At 43.9% G+C, this 19,628-nt stretch overlaps 1 protein-coding gene across 4 annotated transcripts in view; it reads right to left on the reverse strand.

Annotated features, from left to right (window-relative positions):
• Window positions 1-19,628, reverse strand: part of IGSF21 (immunoglobin superfamily member 21) — a 448,408-nt gene that overhangs the window by 249,049 nt on the left and 179,731 nt on the right. For all 4 annotated transcript variants that reach the window (XM_030222239.1, XM_030222236.1, XM_030222238.1 and 1 more), the window contains exon 3: window positions 2,492-2,613. In XM_030222239.1, coding sequence (XP_030078099.1) covers window positions 2,492-2,613 — 122 coding nt within the window. The remainder of the gene's footprint in view (window positions 1-2,491; window positions 2,614-19,628) is intronic.

Genomic DNA, 19,628 nt, shown 5'->3' on the forward strand with positions numbered 1-19,628 from the left:
GCAGTAAATTTCTTTGGCTGCTAGGGCTTCAGCATCCCCACCAGCCATTTAACTGGTGCTGCGGGTTTGGAAGAGGCCTGAGCTCAATGCACCCCGTGGCTACATCACTGATGCCATCACTACATTTTGGTGGTACCAAGAAAATTTCTAGCTCTAACTTGGTTCTGAATATCGACATAATGCCAGGGGGGGGGGGGGGGGGGGGGGGGGGGGGTCAAAAATCACTCAGTGGCTGATCCGGGTGACTAGCTGTTATCTGAATTGATGCTGAATAACAGGCCACTTCAGGAAAGGGGGAGATGCTATTTTATACTTTCCTCTGCTTGTGTTCTGTTAACTCTTTCCAGGATTTCCTGTCCATTTTCTGTCTTCCATTTGTCCTCCTGTCTTCTTCCATTCCTCCCCTACATCGGTCTCTGACAAAGATCTTTCTGTGTCAGCTCTTTCTGCTTTACCTTTCTCTGCTATTTGGGTTTCTGCCAGGTACTTGTGACCTGGCTTGACTACTATTGGAAACAGGATACTACTGGGCTAGATGGACCATTGGTCTGACCCAGTATGGCTAGTCTTATGGTCTTATGTTCCATCAATTCACCTAGTCCTTAGTTCCCCTCTTTTTTTAACCTTTTATCCATCTACCAGCTTCTCTCTCCTACTTTCACGCTCATCTCCCCTACTAACTCTGTCCCTAACCCCTCATCCCTTCCCCAGGGCCAGTGTCAGCCACCAGCTGCTTCTCCCAGCATCGGCCCTCTTCTCCTGCCATCATCCTCAGAATCTGCCACCATCAGACCCCTCCTCATCTCTCTTACTTTGTATCCATCATCTGCCCTCTGTCTCCAAATTTCCCTCTATATACTATATCCAAAATCTCCCCTCTATCTTCCAACACAGGGGTGGGCAACCTGCATTCCACTCTTGTGTGGCCCCTGAGACCATCGAAAGTATACACAGAAAAAAATCAATAACTAGAGTTCTGGTGATTTTAAATACTGTATTTTATACATGTTTCCAGAATAGCCACTCTAGAAGTTCGTTTTCATAATTATTAGCTACATTTTAATTTATCTCAGAAGGTTTATGGAGCTTTGTGCATTTCTGGTTCTGGCATTACTTAATATTGAGGCCCACTAGGGATAGTACTGATGTTCGTATGTCCCTCTGTGTATAAAGTTTGCCCACCCCTGCTATATAGAAAGAGGATGGAATCAAAATAATGCTTAAAATCATTTTCATACTTTAAACAGGACATAGGGGTGTAAGCCACATGGAGTGGCAGGCATAACCCTGGTTACTCTGTTCAGCAGGACTGGATGGACCATAGAGGTCTTTATCTGCCTTCATTTACTATGTCAGGTCCTGTTTTAAGGTAGTCCATCTAGCCCAGTATCCTGCTTCCAACAATGGCCAATCCAGGTCACAGGTACCCAGCAAAATCCCAAAGAGTAGCAACATTGCAACATTCCATGCGGAATCCCAAAGAGTAGCAACGTTCCATGCGGAATCCCAAAGAGTACCAACGTTCCATGCAGAATCCGAAAAAGTACAACATTCCATGCGGAATCCCAAAGAGTAGCAACGTTCCATGCGGAATCCCAAAGAGTAGCAACATTTCATGCTACCAGGGACAGCAGTGGCTTCCCCACGTCTATCTATGAGCAGTGGCTTGTGCTGGCCCTTCAGCTTCTTAGTTTATCTTCCCTTTTGGTTGCAATGCCTCAGAGGTTCCCAAATTTTTCATTCTGCCTCAATGTATATATTTGTTTTAAGATACAGCTTCCATAAGTGGACGCAAGATGAGATCTCACCATCTTGTTTAGAAGTATCATCGGCTCCTCTCATCTGCTTGTTTTATCTTTCAAGCCAGACACAGCTACAGGAGCAGACATTAGAACCATCTTTAGGTTGGAATAGAGCAGGGGGTACCCTGGCATCCTCTGCTCTCTTTCTACTACTGTGTTGCAGTGTTTCATAACCAATGCATTGTAGTCGACTTCAACATTGAAGTTGTTGATTCTTTTAATCATCATGGCAAAGTGAGGGCATTATCAGAACAAGATCCTTATCTTTCTAGGGTCAGACTCTCCACAGAAACACCAAGAGGAAACAGAAATTTTGCTCAGTTAACACACTAAATGCAGCCTCTCAAGGGTTCAACCAAAGCCAGATCACAAAAACCAAGAGAAACGCTGCAGCCTGCCACTCAACCTTTTCTAATGTGCCAGAAAATTGTTTAGAAAAGTGTGTGTGTGTGTGTGTGTTTGGGGGGGGGGGGGGGGGGGGTAACGTTTGCTTAACTTGTTTCTTCAACCAGAATCTTCAAACATTTTTTTTTAGCTTTTCCCTCATAGACAGGGAATCGTAGAAAAGCCTTAGTGAATCAAGGCACAATTTTGGTAAAGTTGTAAGTCTAAAACCTCCAGCAGCTCACCACTCTGGTTTCTCTGAATATTTTATTCATGCTATAAATCCAGCATGTATGGAGTCTTACCGCACGGTAGACTGATAGACCAGGTCTTCTCTCTTCCGGTAGTTCTCCATGTGAGAATAGTTTGTAGAAAACATAGCATCAAAAGTGAAGATTTTCTGTTTGATGGTGCCACCATCTGTCACCTGGAAACAAAAAACAAACACCTTAAATATAAGATGACCGGACAGCATTGTTAAAAACAAGGTCATATCAGTTCTACTTGTATCTGGCTTCTCTTTGTAAATACATTTCTTCACATGCAGTGGGTTCTTTCTAAATCAGGTGTTCTCAATCCAGTCCTTGGGACATACCCAGACAGTCGGGTTTGAGGATATGCATTAAATCTATAATCTTTATTAAATCTTTAAGAACATCAAAAGTGTTCTAACGAACAGAGGCTACACTTTAAGTACTGCAACTTGTCTCATCAAATCACCTGGATTCAACACAGTCACATTCAAAAGGTACAATTATTCTACATTGTATTACTAATCCAGAAAAAACTATTAATCAGTTCATTGAGAGAAATACTTGTGCTGTTCTAGAAATTGGAGTACCAAATTTATGCTGAGCGCACAGTTGCGCAATGCAGGTCATGGAATAAAGGCTGTTGTGCATATAATTTAATTGTTTAATGGCATTAACTGATAATTGGCTATTCTTGGTGTGGAGGAGTGGCCTAGTGGTTAGGGTGGTGGACTTTGGTCCTGGGGAACTGAGTTCAATTCCCACTTCAGGCACATGCAGCTCCTTGTGACTCTGGGCAAGTCACTTAACCCTCCATTGCCCCATGTAAGCTGCATTAAGCCTGCCATGAGTGGGAAAGCGCGGGGTACAAATGTAACAAAAATAAAATAGATACTATTGGAGATTCTACATGGAATGTTGCTACTATTTGACATTCTACATGGAATGTTGCTATTCCACTAGCAACATTCCATGTAGAAGCCTGCGCGGCCACATTGGTGATCTGCAAGGGCCGACTTCTAGTGGAATAGCAACATTCCATGAAGAATCTCAAATAGTAGCAACAGTGGAGGAGTGGCCTAGTGGTTAGGGTGGTGGACTTTGGTCCTGGGGAACTGAGGAACTGAGTTCGATTCCCACTTCAGGCACAGGCAGCTCCTTGTGACTCTGGGCAAGTCACTTAACCCTCCATTGCCCCATGTAAGCCACATTGAGCCTGCCATGAGTGGGAAAGCGCAGGATACAAATGTAACAAAAATAAAATAGATACTATTGGAGATTCTACATGGAATGTTGCTACTATTGGAGATTCTACATGGAATGTTGCTATTCCATGTAGAAGGCTGCGCAGGCTTCTGTTTCTCTGAGTCTGACGTCCTGCACGTGCAGGACGTCAGACTCACAGAAGCAGAAGCCTGCGTGGCCACATTGGTGATCTGCAAGGGCGGACTTCTAGTGGAATAGCAACATTCCATGTAGAATCTCAAATAGTAGCAACAGTGGAGGAGTGGCCTAGTGGTTAGGGTGGTGGACTTTGGTCCTGGGGAACTGAGGAACTGAGTTTGATTCCCGGCACAGGCAGCTCCTTGTGACTCTGGGCAAGTCACTTAACCCTCCATTACCCGCCGCATTGAGCCTGCCATGAGTGGGAAAGCGCGGGGTACAATGTAACAAAAATAAATAAATAAAAAATAATTGGCACAGATTAACAGTTATACACGTGCCCTTAGTCGGTTTGCTATATGACAAACATGCAAAATCCATAGAGCAGAACTGCAAGGTGTGTGGACCTGGGATGGACATTGGCAGATCGGAAGCCTCAACCTGGAGGGACACACTTACTATGCTGGAGCAACTGCACGAGCCAAGAACAAACCTAGAAAACTCTTTCACATCTTCAATACTCTAGACCAGGGGTGTCCAACCTTGGCCCTCGCCAGGTCGAGTTTTCAGGATTTCTCCAACGAATATCCACGAGATCTATTTGCATATAATGGAGGCAGTGTGTGCATATTCATTGGGAAAATCCTGAAAACCCAACTGAATTGCGGCCCTCGAGGACCGATAACCCTGCTCTAGCCCCTCCCTCGTCTAACACACCCACATATATAATGGAGATTTGCTCCCTTGGTAGCCTAGGAAAAGCACAGTTGGATAAAATCAGTACTCTTAGACATACTTTAGAGTGGGAACGAGGACGAGCACTAGACTTGTATAGTAACAAAGCAAATGCAACTAGTTACTTTTACTTGTAATGAAGTACAGAAACATTTGTTACTTTTACTGAAGTAATAATTTTACCAATTTTTACTACTTTTACTCAGTTACATCTGATGCCTGCAGTTAAAATTTAAAAGTAAACGCAGAAAGAAGGTGCAAATGATGATTCCTCATTAAACCAAATGAAACAGCAAAACTGGGAACAGGTTTTTGATATTGCAAACCTCATCACACAAACAGGGGATCATCTCATCTTAAATGCTGCTGTTCAGTGAATACAGCCTGTGTTTGTTGAACTGGTTCTTGGTCTTCTTCAGCCAAGCAAAACAGTGAGGAGTTGGATTCTTTTAAAATGGAGCAGTAACATTTTTTGGTGAACAGATATTCTGTTTCTACCCCCAACAGACTGCTGGTCATCCCATGGGAAATGTTACATTTGGGTGACTGTCCACTGGTCTTTGGAGAGGACGTTTGCTTGTCTGGCCTTAAGACAGAAAGGTTCGCACACATTTGATGTTCTTGCATCAGTTCAAAAACTGTTAGAACAACAGACAGCGATTCCAACTTTGTGAAACCCTTCTTTGCAACTAGACAGCATGACAATGATAACAAAGATAAAGATGAAGATGCAAGTGATGAATTAGACATCAGCACATCTAATGCAGATAATGACAACGACATTAATGGTGATAAAATACTCTTTGCTATACAGAAGTCAAGTGTTTCAGAGATTCCCTTGATCATAACCTGCAGCCTGACCTGATTTGAAGGAACATTTTTATCAGACTGAACAATCCACTTTCTGCTAGTGTACATAGCTAAGCCTCCCCAGCCCAACCATGACCTTCCCCTGGCTGCTGCCCCTCCAAACGCAGGGCTGGTGCAGTGCTGCAGCCAGGCAGCTCTCCGAGGGTCCCTGGCTCCTTCCTGCCCTCAGCTCCCCGACCCACAGCCCTCATCTCCGTTCCTCCTCTATCCCCCCCTCCGTGTATGTGTACGTTTAACCCTTTTACTTTCAGTCGCAGCGGGCTCGCCTCCGGCTTCTCTCTTCCCTCACACAGTGTCCCGCCTTCTGCGATGATGTATTTCCTGTTTCCGCAAGGGCGGGACACTGTGTGAGGGAAGGGAGAAGCTGGAGGCAAGCCGGCAGTGCTGTCTTCTTCAATTTTCGAGGACACCTGAGCCATGGAATAAACCAACCTTCATCCCACTTCCCTGCCTTGTACTGCCAAACAGGGAGTTATGTGATCTGAAGCCAAGGAGGGAACCTGCCATGTTGTTCGTCTTCCAGGCTGCAGAGCTTAACAAAAATTGTCAGGCAGCACACACCCCTATATCAGAAGAGATTTTTGGAAGGATGAACTCTAAGACAATGGCTTCCTTTGCTAATCTGCCAAAGAGTCTAGGTCCACTGTGGGATGATTGTATAACTCTTGTCAAGATTCCGATGCTTCCCAATTGGCTGTGATTATTTCTCCCCTCCCTCTCCCCACTAATTGACGCTTTCTCATTTCATTATTGCAGTATGTATATTTTTTTTCTTATGAATTTATGATGATATGAACTAACAGTTTCTTCTATTTGGTTTAGAATAATGTTTTTTTGGCATTTTGTAAAACGGAACAAAATGGTCCTATTAGATCAAGGTCTGGGAGCTGGAGCAGTTTTCAGGCCCCAAGAAGCAGAGGAAGTAAACTAAGTTCAAAGTGGAAGGTGAGAGGAGAATCATGAGTTGATCCTTCAACCAGATTTTCTCGCAATGGGAAATAGGACTGGTAACTGGGCCCTGACAGAAGAACGCTTCAGTACTGGAAGTGGCATCAGCGAGGACAACCTGGAGTATGAATGGTAGATTTTGCAACATCTGGCTTCGAAATGCTACTAGGATGATACATTCATAGACACTAAATTTCACCATGAAATTTATCAAGAGGACGAGGAAAGAAAAAAGTGTTCTGAAAGGATGCAGAATCCCTCAGGGAGTAACAGTCATTAAATAGGTTCTTTTCAAAAGAAAAAAAAAAAACAGCACAAACTAATGGTATACTGCAGGAATACGAGCTACTTAAACTCCATCATCGAAGCCCCCCCCCCCCAGTACAAATGTCTTGGTGAAATCGGATCTGTTTAAAAGTAATGACACTCCCCTGCACATTCAATATCAACAAGAGGCCTGTCTCTGCTTCATTTTTTATCTCTGGAAGGGGAGGAAAGGGGGGGGGGGGATTTGTGTGTCATAATTCATTCCGCTGGTACTCAATCCATATTCCAGCCTCTCACACAAGTACTGTGAATGCCATGGCTCATGCAGACAGGAACGAAGGGCAGAGGGGACAGCTCAAAGTGGCAAATAGATTTGTTCCTATCAACACCTACAGAAATCGGAAGGCAATAAAGAGATGAGAGAGATGGAGTCATTTAGTGAATCTGAGCGGAGTTCTGAGCTGCCGGAGGCATCAGTCGCTGACATGCATTATTTATCAACAGGACTTAAAATCATATTTCTAGCAAAAAAAAAAAAGAAAAAAAAATCTAGCGATCTCTTTGGTGCCAGATAGATGTTAACCCCATTGACCTTATGTTCCCAAATGCCTCTGCTCTTAACTCTTTTTTTTTTTTTCATTTTATTTTTTCCTCATCTGTGCATTTCTCACATGGTGATAGCGCACAATGTCAAACAAAGACTGTCCAGACTGGTAATTTGCTCTCTCAAAGCCTATTTGGGAGCTGCAGTTTTGACAGAGACAGCTGGTGGCATAAATTGCCTTGTCTTATTTGGTTATTGCAAAGGGGTAGACAGCCACAATCTGGTCTTGGGAGACTGTTTGAGAAGTGGTAAAATGCATTGAGTTGAAGGACTGCAAACCTGCATTGACAGGAGATGGTGACTGCTGTACTGGAGATACACACAGGAGGAGGAACTGGGAAACTACATTTCTTTTCATTTCTAGGCAACGTCTCAGACGTTTCACGATCTCTGAGGTTCGGCTGTCTCTAGGCCCCCCACAGCACATGGAGACAATGACTTCAAGTTGACCGAGAAAAGGATCATAATACTTCATATAGGGGCCCTTTTACTAAGCTGTGTAGGTGCCTATCAGGCTTATTTTCGAAAGAGAAGGGCACCCATCTTCCGACACAAATCGGGAGATGGGCGTCCTTCTCCCAGGGTCGCCCAAATCGGCATAATCGAAAGCCGATTTTGGGCGTCCCCTACTGCTTTCCGTTGCGGGGACGACCAAAGTTCCCAGGGGCGTGTCGGAAGCATAGCGAAGGCGGGACTGGGGCATGCTTAAGACATAGGCGTCCTTGACCCACAATGGAAAAAAAGGGCGTCCCTGACAAGCACTTGGCCGACTTTACTTGGTCCATTTTTTCTTGCAACCAAGTTTCAGAAAGCTGCCCACACTGACCAGATGACCACTGGAGGGACTCGGGGATAAGTACAAGAAGTGTTTTCCGTAACTTAGTACAATCATTAGTGCTTAGTCATCTAGACTATTGCAACGCACTATATGCCGGCTGCAAAGAACAAATAATCAAGAAACTCCAGACAGCCCAGAACACGGCAGCTAGACTCATATTTGTCAAACCAAAATTTGAAAGTGCCAAGCCCTTACGAGAAACATTACACTGGCTTCCACTTAAGGAACGAATCACATTCAAAATATGTTCACTAGTTCACAAAATTATCCATGGAGACGCACCAGCTTATATGTCTGATCTAATAGACTTACCACCTAGGAACACCAGAAGATCATCCCACACATTCCTCGATCTGCACTTCCCCAGTTGTAAAAGAATGAAATACAAATCAATGCATGCGTCAAACTTCACCTACTTGAGCACACAGTTATGGAACGCACTGCCACGCAACTTGAAATCATCTATGAAAGAACGAACTTCCGCATATTACTGAAGACCCATCTCTTTGAAAGAGCTTACGAAAAAGACTAACCCAAGTGAATATACACTACACAACTTGCCTATTTAATCTCAGAACTGTTTCTTATAATCTGCTTGTATACTACTACTTTGTTTTTATCATCATACTAACCAAAATCATGCAATACTAAATGTTTATATTACTAACACTCTTCCACTACTCATGATGTATTGTAAGCCACTTTGAGCCTACAAAGATGTGGGATACAAATGCAACAAATAAATAAATACATTAGTACATAAGCACTGCCACGCTGGGAAAAGACCAAGGTCCATCAAGCTCATAACTCTGTCTCCAACAGCGCCCAATCCAGGCCCCAAGAACCTGGCAAAAACCCAGAATTTAATAACGATCAATGGACTTTTCCTTCAGGAATCTGTCCAGACCCCCTTTAAACTCAGCAAGGCCAGCTGCTGTCACTACCTTCTCTGGCAATGAGTTCCAGAGTCTAACCACACGCTGAGTAAAGAAAAACTTTCTCCAATTTGTTTTAAACCTACCACATTCTAATTTCATCTTGTGTCCCCTAGTTCTATTATTGTTAGAAAGTGTAAACAAACGCTTCACATCTGTCCGCTCTACCCCACTCATTATTTTGTAGACCTCTATCATATCACCCCTCAGCCGCCTTTTCTCCAGGCTAAAAAGAGTCCTAGCCGTCTTAGCCTCTCCTCATAAGGTAGTCGTCCCATCCCTTTTATCATTTTCGTTGCCCTTCTCTGCACCTTCTCCAATTCCTTTATATCTTTTTTGAGATGAGACGAGCAGAACTGAACACAATACTCCAGGTGCGGTTGCACCATGGAGCGATATAACGGCATCATAACATCCTCATGCTTGTTTTCCATCCCTTTTCTAATAATACTCAACATTCTGTTCGCCTTCTTAGCCGCCGCAGCATATTGAGTGGAAGATTTCAACGTTCTATCCACGATGACTCCCAGATCCCTTTCTCGGTCTGCAACTCCTAAAGTGGAACCTTGCATGACATAGCCGTAATTCGGGTTCCTCCTTCCCACGTGCATCACTTTGCACTTGTCAACATTGAACTTCATCTGCCATTTGGACGCCCAATCCCCCAGTCTCACGAGGTCCTCTTGTAATCTTTCACACTCCTCCCATGACGAGACGACCCTGGACCTCCCCTTACTCCCCCAGTGGTCACCAAACCCCTCCCACCCAAAAAAAATGTAAAAACATTTTTTGCCAGCTTCTATGCCAGCCTCAAATGTCATACCCAGCTCCATGACAGCAGTATGCAGGTCCCTGGAGCAGTTTTAGTGGGTGCAGTGCACTTCAGGTAGGCGGACCCAGGCCCATCCCCCCTACCTGTTACACTTGTGGTGGTAAATGTGAGCCGTTCAAAACCCACCAGAAACTCACTGTACCCACATGTAGGTGCCCCCCTTCACCCCTTAGGGCTATGGTAGTGGTGTACAGTTGTGGGTAGTGGGTTTGGGGGGCTCAGCACTGAAGGTAAGGGAGCTATGCACCTGGGAGCAATTTATGAAGTCCACTGCAGTGCCCCCTAGGGTGCCCGGCTGGTGTCCTGGCATGTGAGGGGGACCAGTGCACTACAAATGTTGGTTCCTTCCATGACCAAAGGGCTTGGATTTGCTCGTTTCTGAGATGGGTGTCCTTAGTTTCCATTATCGCCGAAAACCGGGGACGACCATCTCTAAGGTCGACCTAAATGTTGAGATTTGGACGTTCCCGATCGTATTATCGAAATGAAAGATGGCCGCCCATCTTGTTTCAATAAAATGGGTTTCCTCACCCTTTCACCGGGACATCCTGCAAGGACGTCCTCAGGAAAACTTGGGCGCCCCGTTCGATTATGCTCCTCCATGTGCGTCCATAAGTACATAAGTACATAAGTAGTGCCATACTGGGAAAGACCAAAGGTCCATCTAGCCCAGCATCCTGTCACCGACAGTGGCCAATCCAGGTCAAGGGCACCTGGCACGCTTCCCAAACGTAAAAACATTCCAGACAAGTTATACCTAAAAATGAGGAATTTTTCCAGTCCATTTAATAGCGGTCTATGGACTTGTCCTTTAGGAATCTATCTAACCCCTTTTTAAACTCCGTCAAGCTAACCGCCCGTACCACGTTCTCCGGCAATGAATTCCAGAGTCTAATTACACGTTGGGTGAAGAAAAATTTTCTCCGATTCGTTTTAAATTTACCACACTGTAGCTTCAACTCATGCCCTCTAGTCCTAGTATTTTTGGATAGCGTGAACAGTCGCTTCACATCCACCCGATCCATTCCACTCATTATTTTATACACTTCTATCATATCTCCCCTCAGCCGTCTCTTCTCCAAGCTGAAAAGCCCTAGCCTTCTCAGCCTCTCTTCATAGGAAAGTCGTCCCATCCCCACTATCATTTTCGTCGCCCTTCGCTGTACCTTTTCCAATTCTACTATATCTTTTTTGAGATACGGAGACCAGTACTGAACACAATACTCCAGGTGCGGTCGCACCATGGAGCGATACAACGGCATTATAACATCCGCACACCTGGACTCCATACCCTTCTTAATAACACCCAACATTCTATTCGCTTTCCTAGCCGCAGCAGCACACTGAGCAGAAGGTTTCAGCGTATCATCGACGACGACACCCAGATCCCTTTCTTGATCCGTAACTCCTAACGCGGAACCTTGCAAGACGTAGCTATAATTCGGGTTCCTCTTACCCACATGCATCACTTTGCACTTGTCAACATTGAACTTCATCTGCCACTTGCACGCCCATTCTCCCAGTCTCGCAAGGTCCTCCTGTAATCGTTCACATTCCTCCTGCGACTTGACGACCCTGAATAATTTTGTGTCATCGGCGAATTTAATTACCTCACTAGTTATTCCCATCTCTAGGTCATTTATAAATACATTAAAAAGCAACGGACCCAGCACAGACCCCTGCGGGACCCCACTAACTACCCTCCTCCACTGAGAATACTGGCCACGCAATCCTACTCTCTGCTTCCTATCTTTCAACCAGTTCTTAATCCATAATAATACCCTACCTCCGATTCCATGACTCTGCAATTGTGTGCTAAATTGAAGTTACTGCCCGCTTACCGAGTGGCCCTTGCTGTAATTTCAATTTTGGCGTGCGTCCGCTACGCGGGTCTGAAAAATGCTTTATTTTCTGACTCGCGTAGACCATTACCGCCCAGTTACCGCTAGGTCAATGGCTTGAAGTAAAGTCTCAGACACAAAATGGACGAGCAGCAATTTTCATTTTACCAAACATCCATTTTTGGCAAAAGCATTTTTGTAGGTGTGCTAAAAAATAATTCAGCACCCGTCCAAAACACGCGTCAACTACCGCAGGCCATTTTTCAGCACACCTTAGTAAAAGGACCTCATACTACACTATGAGCAAATCCCCGAGGACTTCTGAGAGTTATTTGGTTTAAATGTTCTTCCTTCAATTGTATTTACAAAGAAAGTAGGAAAATGCGTAAATCAGATGCATTTTCTCTTGATTTTCGTTAACCCTCCTCTCCCCGCACACACAAGTATGAATGGAGATAGGGAGAGTTTCATTTTGTCACTGGGCCACCAGGTTACAGCAGGGAGGTTTGACCTGGGCTAAAAAAAGCCTTTGATCTCAAGTGGTTTTGGTGCAATTAACTTGTTCATCCTTAGGAAGATTTTTATTCAGTGCAGATGTGCTCTCTTTATAAGTACATAAATATTGCCATATTGAGACAGACCGAAGGTCCATCAAGCCCAGCATCCTGTTTCTAACAGTAGCCGATCCAGGTTACAAGTACCTGGCAAGATCCCAAAACAGTACAATACATTTTATGCTGCTCATTCTAGAAAAAAATGTAACAGGAGTCAAGCTAATAAGAGGTAGAGTCTCATCTGTCTTAGCACGGCTCCTAGTCACTTCACTCCCGTGGTGAATCTGCGCACGTGCACTTTTGTTTAATCATTGACTCATTCCCTCCTCCTTCCTATGCTGCGTTTCATACAATCTATTTTATTTAAACTTCACTATACATAGGTCTACCATTGTGGTCTGAAGACACTTATCTTATCAACCTGGTATGCCCATACACCCCGACAGGTGCCTGTTTCACAAAGCTTCGTCAAGGGGGACCTCCACACCATTTGATTGCTTATACTGCTGTATGAGGCTGTATGGGGTGGGGTGATCACTGAGCCAGGCCCCCTGCAACAATCACAGAATCTATGACAAGGTAGAACTGGTGTGTAGAGCCTGAACTCTTTCATTAAAACTTGGGGACTGTGGGTCAATTTTAGTAGACAATGAAAAAGGTGCCAGTACTCAAATGCCAGGCCACCCTTCAGGGGTGGGGTGATCACAGAGGGACCCACCCCACAATAGCCAGGCCCCCTGCAACCAGTCACAGAATCTATGACAAGGCAGAATTGGTTTGTAGAGCCTAAGCACTTTCATTAAAACCTGGGGACCATGAGTCAATTGTAGCAGACAATGGAAAAGGTGCCGGTACCCCCAAGTACCCCCTGAAAAAAAAGCCCTGTGCATACTGGTAATATCCCCTTTCCAGGTTCAGCGCGGTTTATATTCTAGGTGAGACACAATGATGTTAGCGTGACGTTCATGGAATTAGTGTGCGCTAAAGGCTAAGAAACCTGTTTAGTAACAGCGCCTCGAAATCAGCTGTGTATTCAGGGCGTCTCTGATACCTGTACAAGTTGTACTGAATTCTGTGCTCTACAGGTGTGTTTTCATTGTCCTTTATTTGCATTAAACCCAAAATAATTTAATATTATTTTGTGGAGATGTCTGGCAATAGCCCAGTCTATTTCTAAATATAATTTACGCCTATTAGGCAATGCAAAAGTGTTTCTCAAAGTGGTGGCAACACGCTTCCTTGATTACGAATGTCTTTTTTTTCCTCTTTTCTACAACTGTTTGATTAGATCGATATGTTAAGCTTACTATTCTTGTCATCTTTGTAACACCAATTGTATCTCTGTACCCTGAAATGGTGATGCCATTACAGGCATTTGTAAGCCACATTGAGCCTGCAAATAGGTGGGAAAATGTGGGATACAAGTGCAATAAATAAATAAATAAATACATTTTATAAACCTCTATCATATCTCCTCTCAGTTGTCTTTTCTTCAAGCTGAAGAGCCCTAGCCGCTTTAGCCTTTCCTCATAGGGAAGTCGTCCCATCCTCTATCATTTTTGTCATCCTTCTCTGTACCTTTTCTGATTCAACTGTATCTTTTTTTGAGATGCAGTGACCAAACACAATATTCGAGGTGCGGTCGCACCATGGAGCGATTCAAAGGCATTATAATGTCCTCATTTTTCTTTTCCACTCCTTTCCTAATAATACCTAGCATTTAATTACCTCACTAGTTACCTCCATCTCTAGATCATTTATAAATATGTTAAAAAGCAGTGGACCCAGCACAGACCCCTGGAGAACCCCGCTATCTACCCTTCTCCATTGAAAATACTAACCATTTAACCCTACTCTCTGTTTTCTATCTTTTAACCAGATTTTAATCTACAACAGGACATTACCTCCTATTCCATGACTCTCTAATTTCCTATGGAGTCTTTCATGAAATACTTTGCCAAACGCCTGTTGAAAGTCCAGATACAGAATATCGACCGGCTCACCTTTAGCCACATGTTTATTCACTCCTTCAAAGAAATGTAATAAATTGATGAGGCAAGATTTCCCTTCACTTAATCCATGTTGGCTTTGTCTCATCAACCCATGCTTTTGAATATGCTCTGTAATTCTGTTCTTTATAATAGTCTCTACCATTTTGCCCGGCACTGACGTCAGATTCACCGGTCTATAATTTCCCAGATCTCTTTTGGAACCTTTTCTATAAATTGGCGTTACATTGGCCACCCTCCAATCTTATGGTAACATGCTTGATTTTAAAGATAAATAAATATTACTAACAGTTCTGAAAGTTCATCTTTTAATTCTTTCAGTACTTGAGGATAGTTACATATACATAGTAAAAGACGGCAGATAAAGACCTGTACGGTCCATCTAGTCTGCCCAACAAGATAAACTCATTTTACACAGTATGTGTTACTTTATATGTATACCCGAGTTTGATTTGTCCTTGCCTTTCTCAGAGAACAGACCGTAGAAGTCTGCCTAATACTGTTCTTGTACTAAGTTCTGAAGCTAACGTCGAAGCCTCTTAATGAATACCATCCAGTCCAGGAGATTTGCTACTCTTCAATTTGTGCCATTACTTCCTCCAGGTTTAAAGATATTTCATTTTTGGCTACTGCTGTACACTGGGCAGGAGATTTCAGCGCATTGTCTACAATGACATCTAGATGTTTTTCTTGCGTGCCAACTCCAAAGGTTCTCCCCTAGCATCAGGTGACTATGATTCAGATTATTCTTCCCAATGTGCATCACTTTGCATTTGTCCACATTAAATTTCGTTTGCCATTTGGATGCCTAATGTCTTCCTGCAATTTTTCACAATCCGCATACGTTTTGACAACATAGAATAGTTTTGTGTTATCTGCAAATTTAATCAGCTCACTCGTCGTTCCATTTTGCAGATCATTTATAAATGTGTTAACTAGCACCGGTCCCAGTACAGATCCCTGCAGCACTCCACTATTCACCCTCCTCCATTGAGAGAAATTTGCCATTTAACCCTATCCTCTTTTCTGTCCAATAACCAAATTCTAATCCACAGAAGGACATTTCCTGCTTTCCCATGACTTTTTAATTTTCTCAGGAGTCTCTCATGAGAATGTCAAAAGCTTTCTGAATATCCAGATACACTACATCAACTGGCTCACCTTTATCCACGTTTATTTACACCTGCAAAGAAATGAAGCAAATTGGTGAAGCAAGACTTCCCTTAGCCGACCCATGCCGATTCTGTCCCATTAAATCGTGTTTGTCTACATGTTCCGCAATTTTATTCTTTACGATGGCACTGAAGTCAGGCTTATTGGTCTGTAATTTCCCAGATCACCCCTGGAAACCTTTTTAGAAGTCAGTGCTACATTGGCCACCCTTCAATCTTCAGGTTCTACAGATGATTTTAATGATAGGTTACAGATCACTAACAAATTTCATGTTTGAGCTCTTTCAGTACCCTGGGGTGTGTGCCATCCAGTCCAGGTGATTTTCACTTTTTAACCTGTCAATTTGGCTCAGTACGTTTTCAAGGTTCACCGAGATTTTTCTGTCCCTCCGCATATTCGCCATTGAAAACTACTTACGGTACAGGTAGATTCTCTTACATCTTCTTCCGTAAAGATCAAAGAATTCATTCAATCTTTCTGCTATGGTCTTGTCCTCACTGAGTGCCCCTTTTGCTCCTTCATGATCTACAGTGCTTCTGAATATCCTTAAAGATGGCAATATAGGCAGGCCACATTTACATGAATGTTACATGTGTACATATTTAGAATACAGCTATAACACGCATATGCCCCAATGCTGCTCAAGCCCCGGCAGAGAGTGGGTTCTACTTATATGCACCATTTATAGAATACTGTAAGTTCTGAATGTCCCTCCGCATTTCAGTGCCACTGGCGTTCGTATGGCCGTCTAAATGTTAGGCATTGCCAATGCCGGATTATGCTACGATTCGATAATGCAACTTCCTGCCTAGGTTTCTTCTGTGCACACTTGACAGAATTGTCCTCGATATAGATAGTACGGGGGTGGAGCGAAAGGTAGAGCCAGGGCCAGCTCGGGACTTATTTGGGTAATGGTAATATTCTCTCTGCTTTCCAGCTGACTTATATGGATACTTCAGAGCAGATAGAAGGCTGTGCTGCATTATCGGTATATGGGAGACCGGATATTCCAGCAGTGACCACCTTACTTGGTTATTCAGTGCTGCTGACGATCCAAATATTTTACCACCGCAGGTGTTGAAAAACCTCATCGACTGTGATGGCTGAATGTTGACCTGGATGTTTCCCGTCTTTAATAGAAACCCTCTTTGCTGTGTAGTGGCTCAATTTTCGGCACGGCCTTTGTATTTCACAGCCCTACAGTTTGTGTAGCTCAGACGCTGGACTCTTTTTCTTGTTTTGTCTCTTAAACATGGCTTGCCTGTTTCTTGTCTTCCATTTGTGTCTCGCTTGAACCTAAGCTGATGACTTTAAATTACTTGCATGGCCAAATAAATATTACACCAGGCGAGGCAGGAGCCTTTGTAGCGAGAAATGATGTGTAATTTTCAGAAATGTTACCAGTGCATCAAATCAGCCACCCGTGTCAGGTCCTAAAGAAAGATGATTGATAGCTTTTAGTGTTCTCCAACATCAGTTTTCTTTCAGGCTTTTTAAAATCCCCCACAGGAATGCTGCAAGGGAATCAGTTACTGTAACTAGCATGAGAGAAAAAGCACAGAGGCCTCAATCTAGCCAATTTGCCATCCCTGGACTCTGATTTCTGGCAGAAAAAAAGAGCAACTCTCTTAACAGATATTCAGGTATATTCTACAAAAAAAACAAAACAAAAAAACCATTTGACACTGCTAGTAGAAAAACAAATTTGACGTATACCATACCCGCCAACACCAGTACAGTAATTTCTTCCTAGGGGAGTGATTTTGATGTTCTGTAAGACAACAATTTCAAACTGATTTACACCTGTCACAAGTGGGGAAAGCATACAGAGCATAGCTCATAGAATTCTTTCTAATCTGCACACACGTGTGTGCATATTTCTGTTGTCTGGTATGTGCGTGTATACGCATGTTTGTGTATGTGCGTACATGGGTGGGTGTGTTAGTATGTATGTGTATTTCTCTTTACTGGTTCTCTGTGTCCTATGATCAGGAAAGGAGGTAAAACTGGAGGGCTATTAAATGTTAGGCTTATGAATGGCCAGCTGCCAGTGAAGGAAAATGCCAGGTTTCTTTTCTCCCATACTCCTGCAGCTCTCTCTCCCTCAGGTCTGGCAAATGAGCTGTGTACCTCTCCCCTCCAGGCGGCTTCCGCGGGTTTGGCAGCATTATACTGTAGCATAGCATCTCATCTCTCCTCTGCGGTCCTCCAAAGCAATCAGTCACTGGCAGTGAGTAAAGACACATTACTTCCGGCTGCCCCGGGGCTTCTTTCTGCTACTGTCATGCCTCCTGTGATGCAACTTCCTGTAAGGACAGCACAGCAGTAGAAAGAAGGTTCTGAGGCTGGTGGAAATAGTAACTTTCTTACTGCTGCTGGTGCCTTACCACATTTGAAGGACCATGGGTGGGAGGAGAGGCGTGGTGTCAAACATGTGGGGTGGGGGCAGGGGAGAAATGCCAGATCTACAGAAGGAGAGAGAGAGAGAGAGATGCCAGACCCGGAGGGGGGGGGGGGGGTAGAGGGGTGAGAGATACCAGATCATGGTGGGAAGGAAGAAAAGGGGATAGATGATGTACTCCAGGAAGGGGGGGGGGGGCAAGAGACAGTGGACTGGGGTGGGGAGAGAAAAAAAAAAGACCGGACCGGACCAAAGAATGATGGAAGAGACATGGTGGATCAACAGGGAGTGAAGGGAAAAGAGAGAAACACCAGACCAGGGAATGCTAGGAGAAAGAGGGACAGATGCTGGACCAATGTAGAGATGGAGGGAGAGATGCCAGACAGGGAGGGGGGAAAGGGAGAGATGCTAGCCCCAGGTTAGAGGGTGCAAAAGAAGGGGCTTGACTAGATTCTACAAGATGTTCTGCATTCCACTTTACCACTCCATCCTTATGTAACACACCTCCTCCTCCTTCACTACATCTTGAGCTGTCATTCTAAGTTTAAGGCCGCCCTGAAAAGCCACCTATTTAACCTTGCCTTTAATAGCAATCCTTGAAGCGCCAGGGTCTCCAGGAGGTCATTACCCCTGCCTATTAAGCTTCATTGATTCTAATGCCTGCCTTGTGTTTCATTAGCATGTGTACATCCTCGGTCTCTCCTCTTTCCTATCAAACGGAGTTCCCTTCCTTACTCTTAGTTTTGATTATTCACCGCCTTGCTATGTCCCTATGAAAGGGCAATATATCAAATAAATTAAATCATAAATCATAACGCAAGAACCAGGAGACTATAAACAGCTAGGACATAGCCCATAAGTAGCATAAATGGAACAGGCTGAAAGACATCTTTCTGTCAATAGCGAGTGCTTGTGTTTTGCTGCTGCCAGGAGCCAAAGTTAGGTCTTTATCCTCATTCAGAACTTATTATAAGAGATCTCAGGCCTCAGCTCAGTGGGAAGCAAGTACTGCAGTGATGGAGCCAGATGGCAGAAGGCATTCTAGCTGATGGATTCCAGTAAAAGTCTGGTTGGTGGGGGAGATACAAACATTCTTCTGAACAGAGTGTCATGAATGAGATGGAGAATAAGGAATGTGATGGGTTGTCAGGACTGTATAGGAGTCTTACTACTATAGTTTGAAGCAACTGGAACTGCTATGAAGTGGATGAAGGTATTGTAAGCCAGAATAAAGGCAATTTAATAACCAAGGTGGTTGGTCTGTGTACCAAAGATACTAGGGGTCCACCAAGTGAATCGATTTCCCCAGAAAACCAAATGGCTTTAAGATTTGAGAGGATTTATCTGCCCACCAGCTAATTTGAGATGGCTTCAAGATACAGATTTAAATTATCCGATACAGTAATTTACTATTACTACTACTTATCATTTCTATAGCACTACTAGACGTACGCAGCGCTGTACACTTGAACATGAAGAGACAGACCCTGCTCAGAGCTTACAATCTAATTAGGACAGACAAACAGAGCAAACAAGAGAGATAAGGGAATATTAAAGTGAGGATGATAAAATAAGGCTTCTGAACAAGTGAATAAGGGTTAGGAGTTAAAAGCAGCATCAAAAAGGTGGGCTTATAGCTTAGATTTGAAGACGGCCAGAGATGGAGCTTGACGTACCGGCTCAGGAAGTCTATTCCAGGCATATGGTACAGCAAGATAAAAGGAACGGAGGCTGGAGTTAGCGGTGGAGGAGAAGGGTGCAGATAAGAGAGATTTACCCAGTGAACAGAGTTCCCAGGGAG

The sequence above is a fragment of the Microcaecilia unicolor genome, chromosome 13, assembly GCF_901765095.1.
Source record: "Microcaecilia unicolor chromosome 13, aMicUni1.1, whole genome shotgun sequence".
NCBI classification, from domain to species: Eukaryota; Metazoa; Chordata; class Amphibia; order Gymnophiona; family Siphonopidae; genus Microcaecilia; species Microcaecilia unicolor.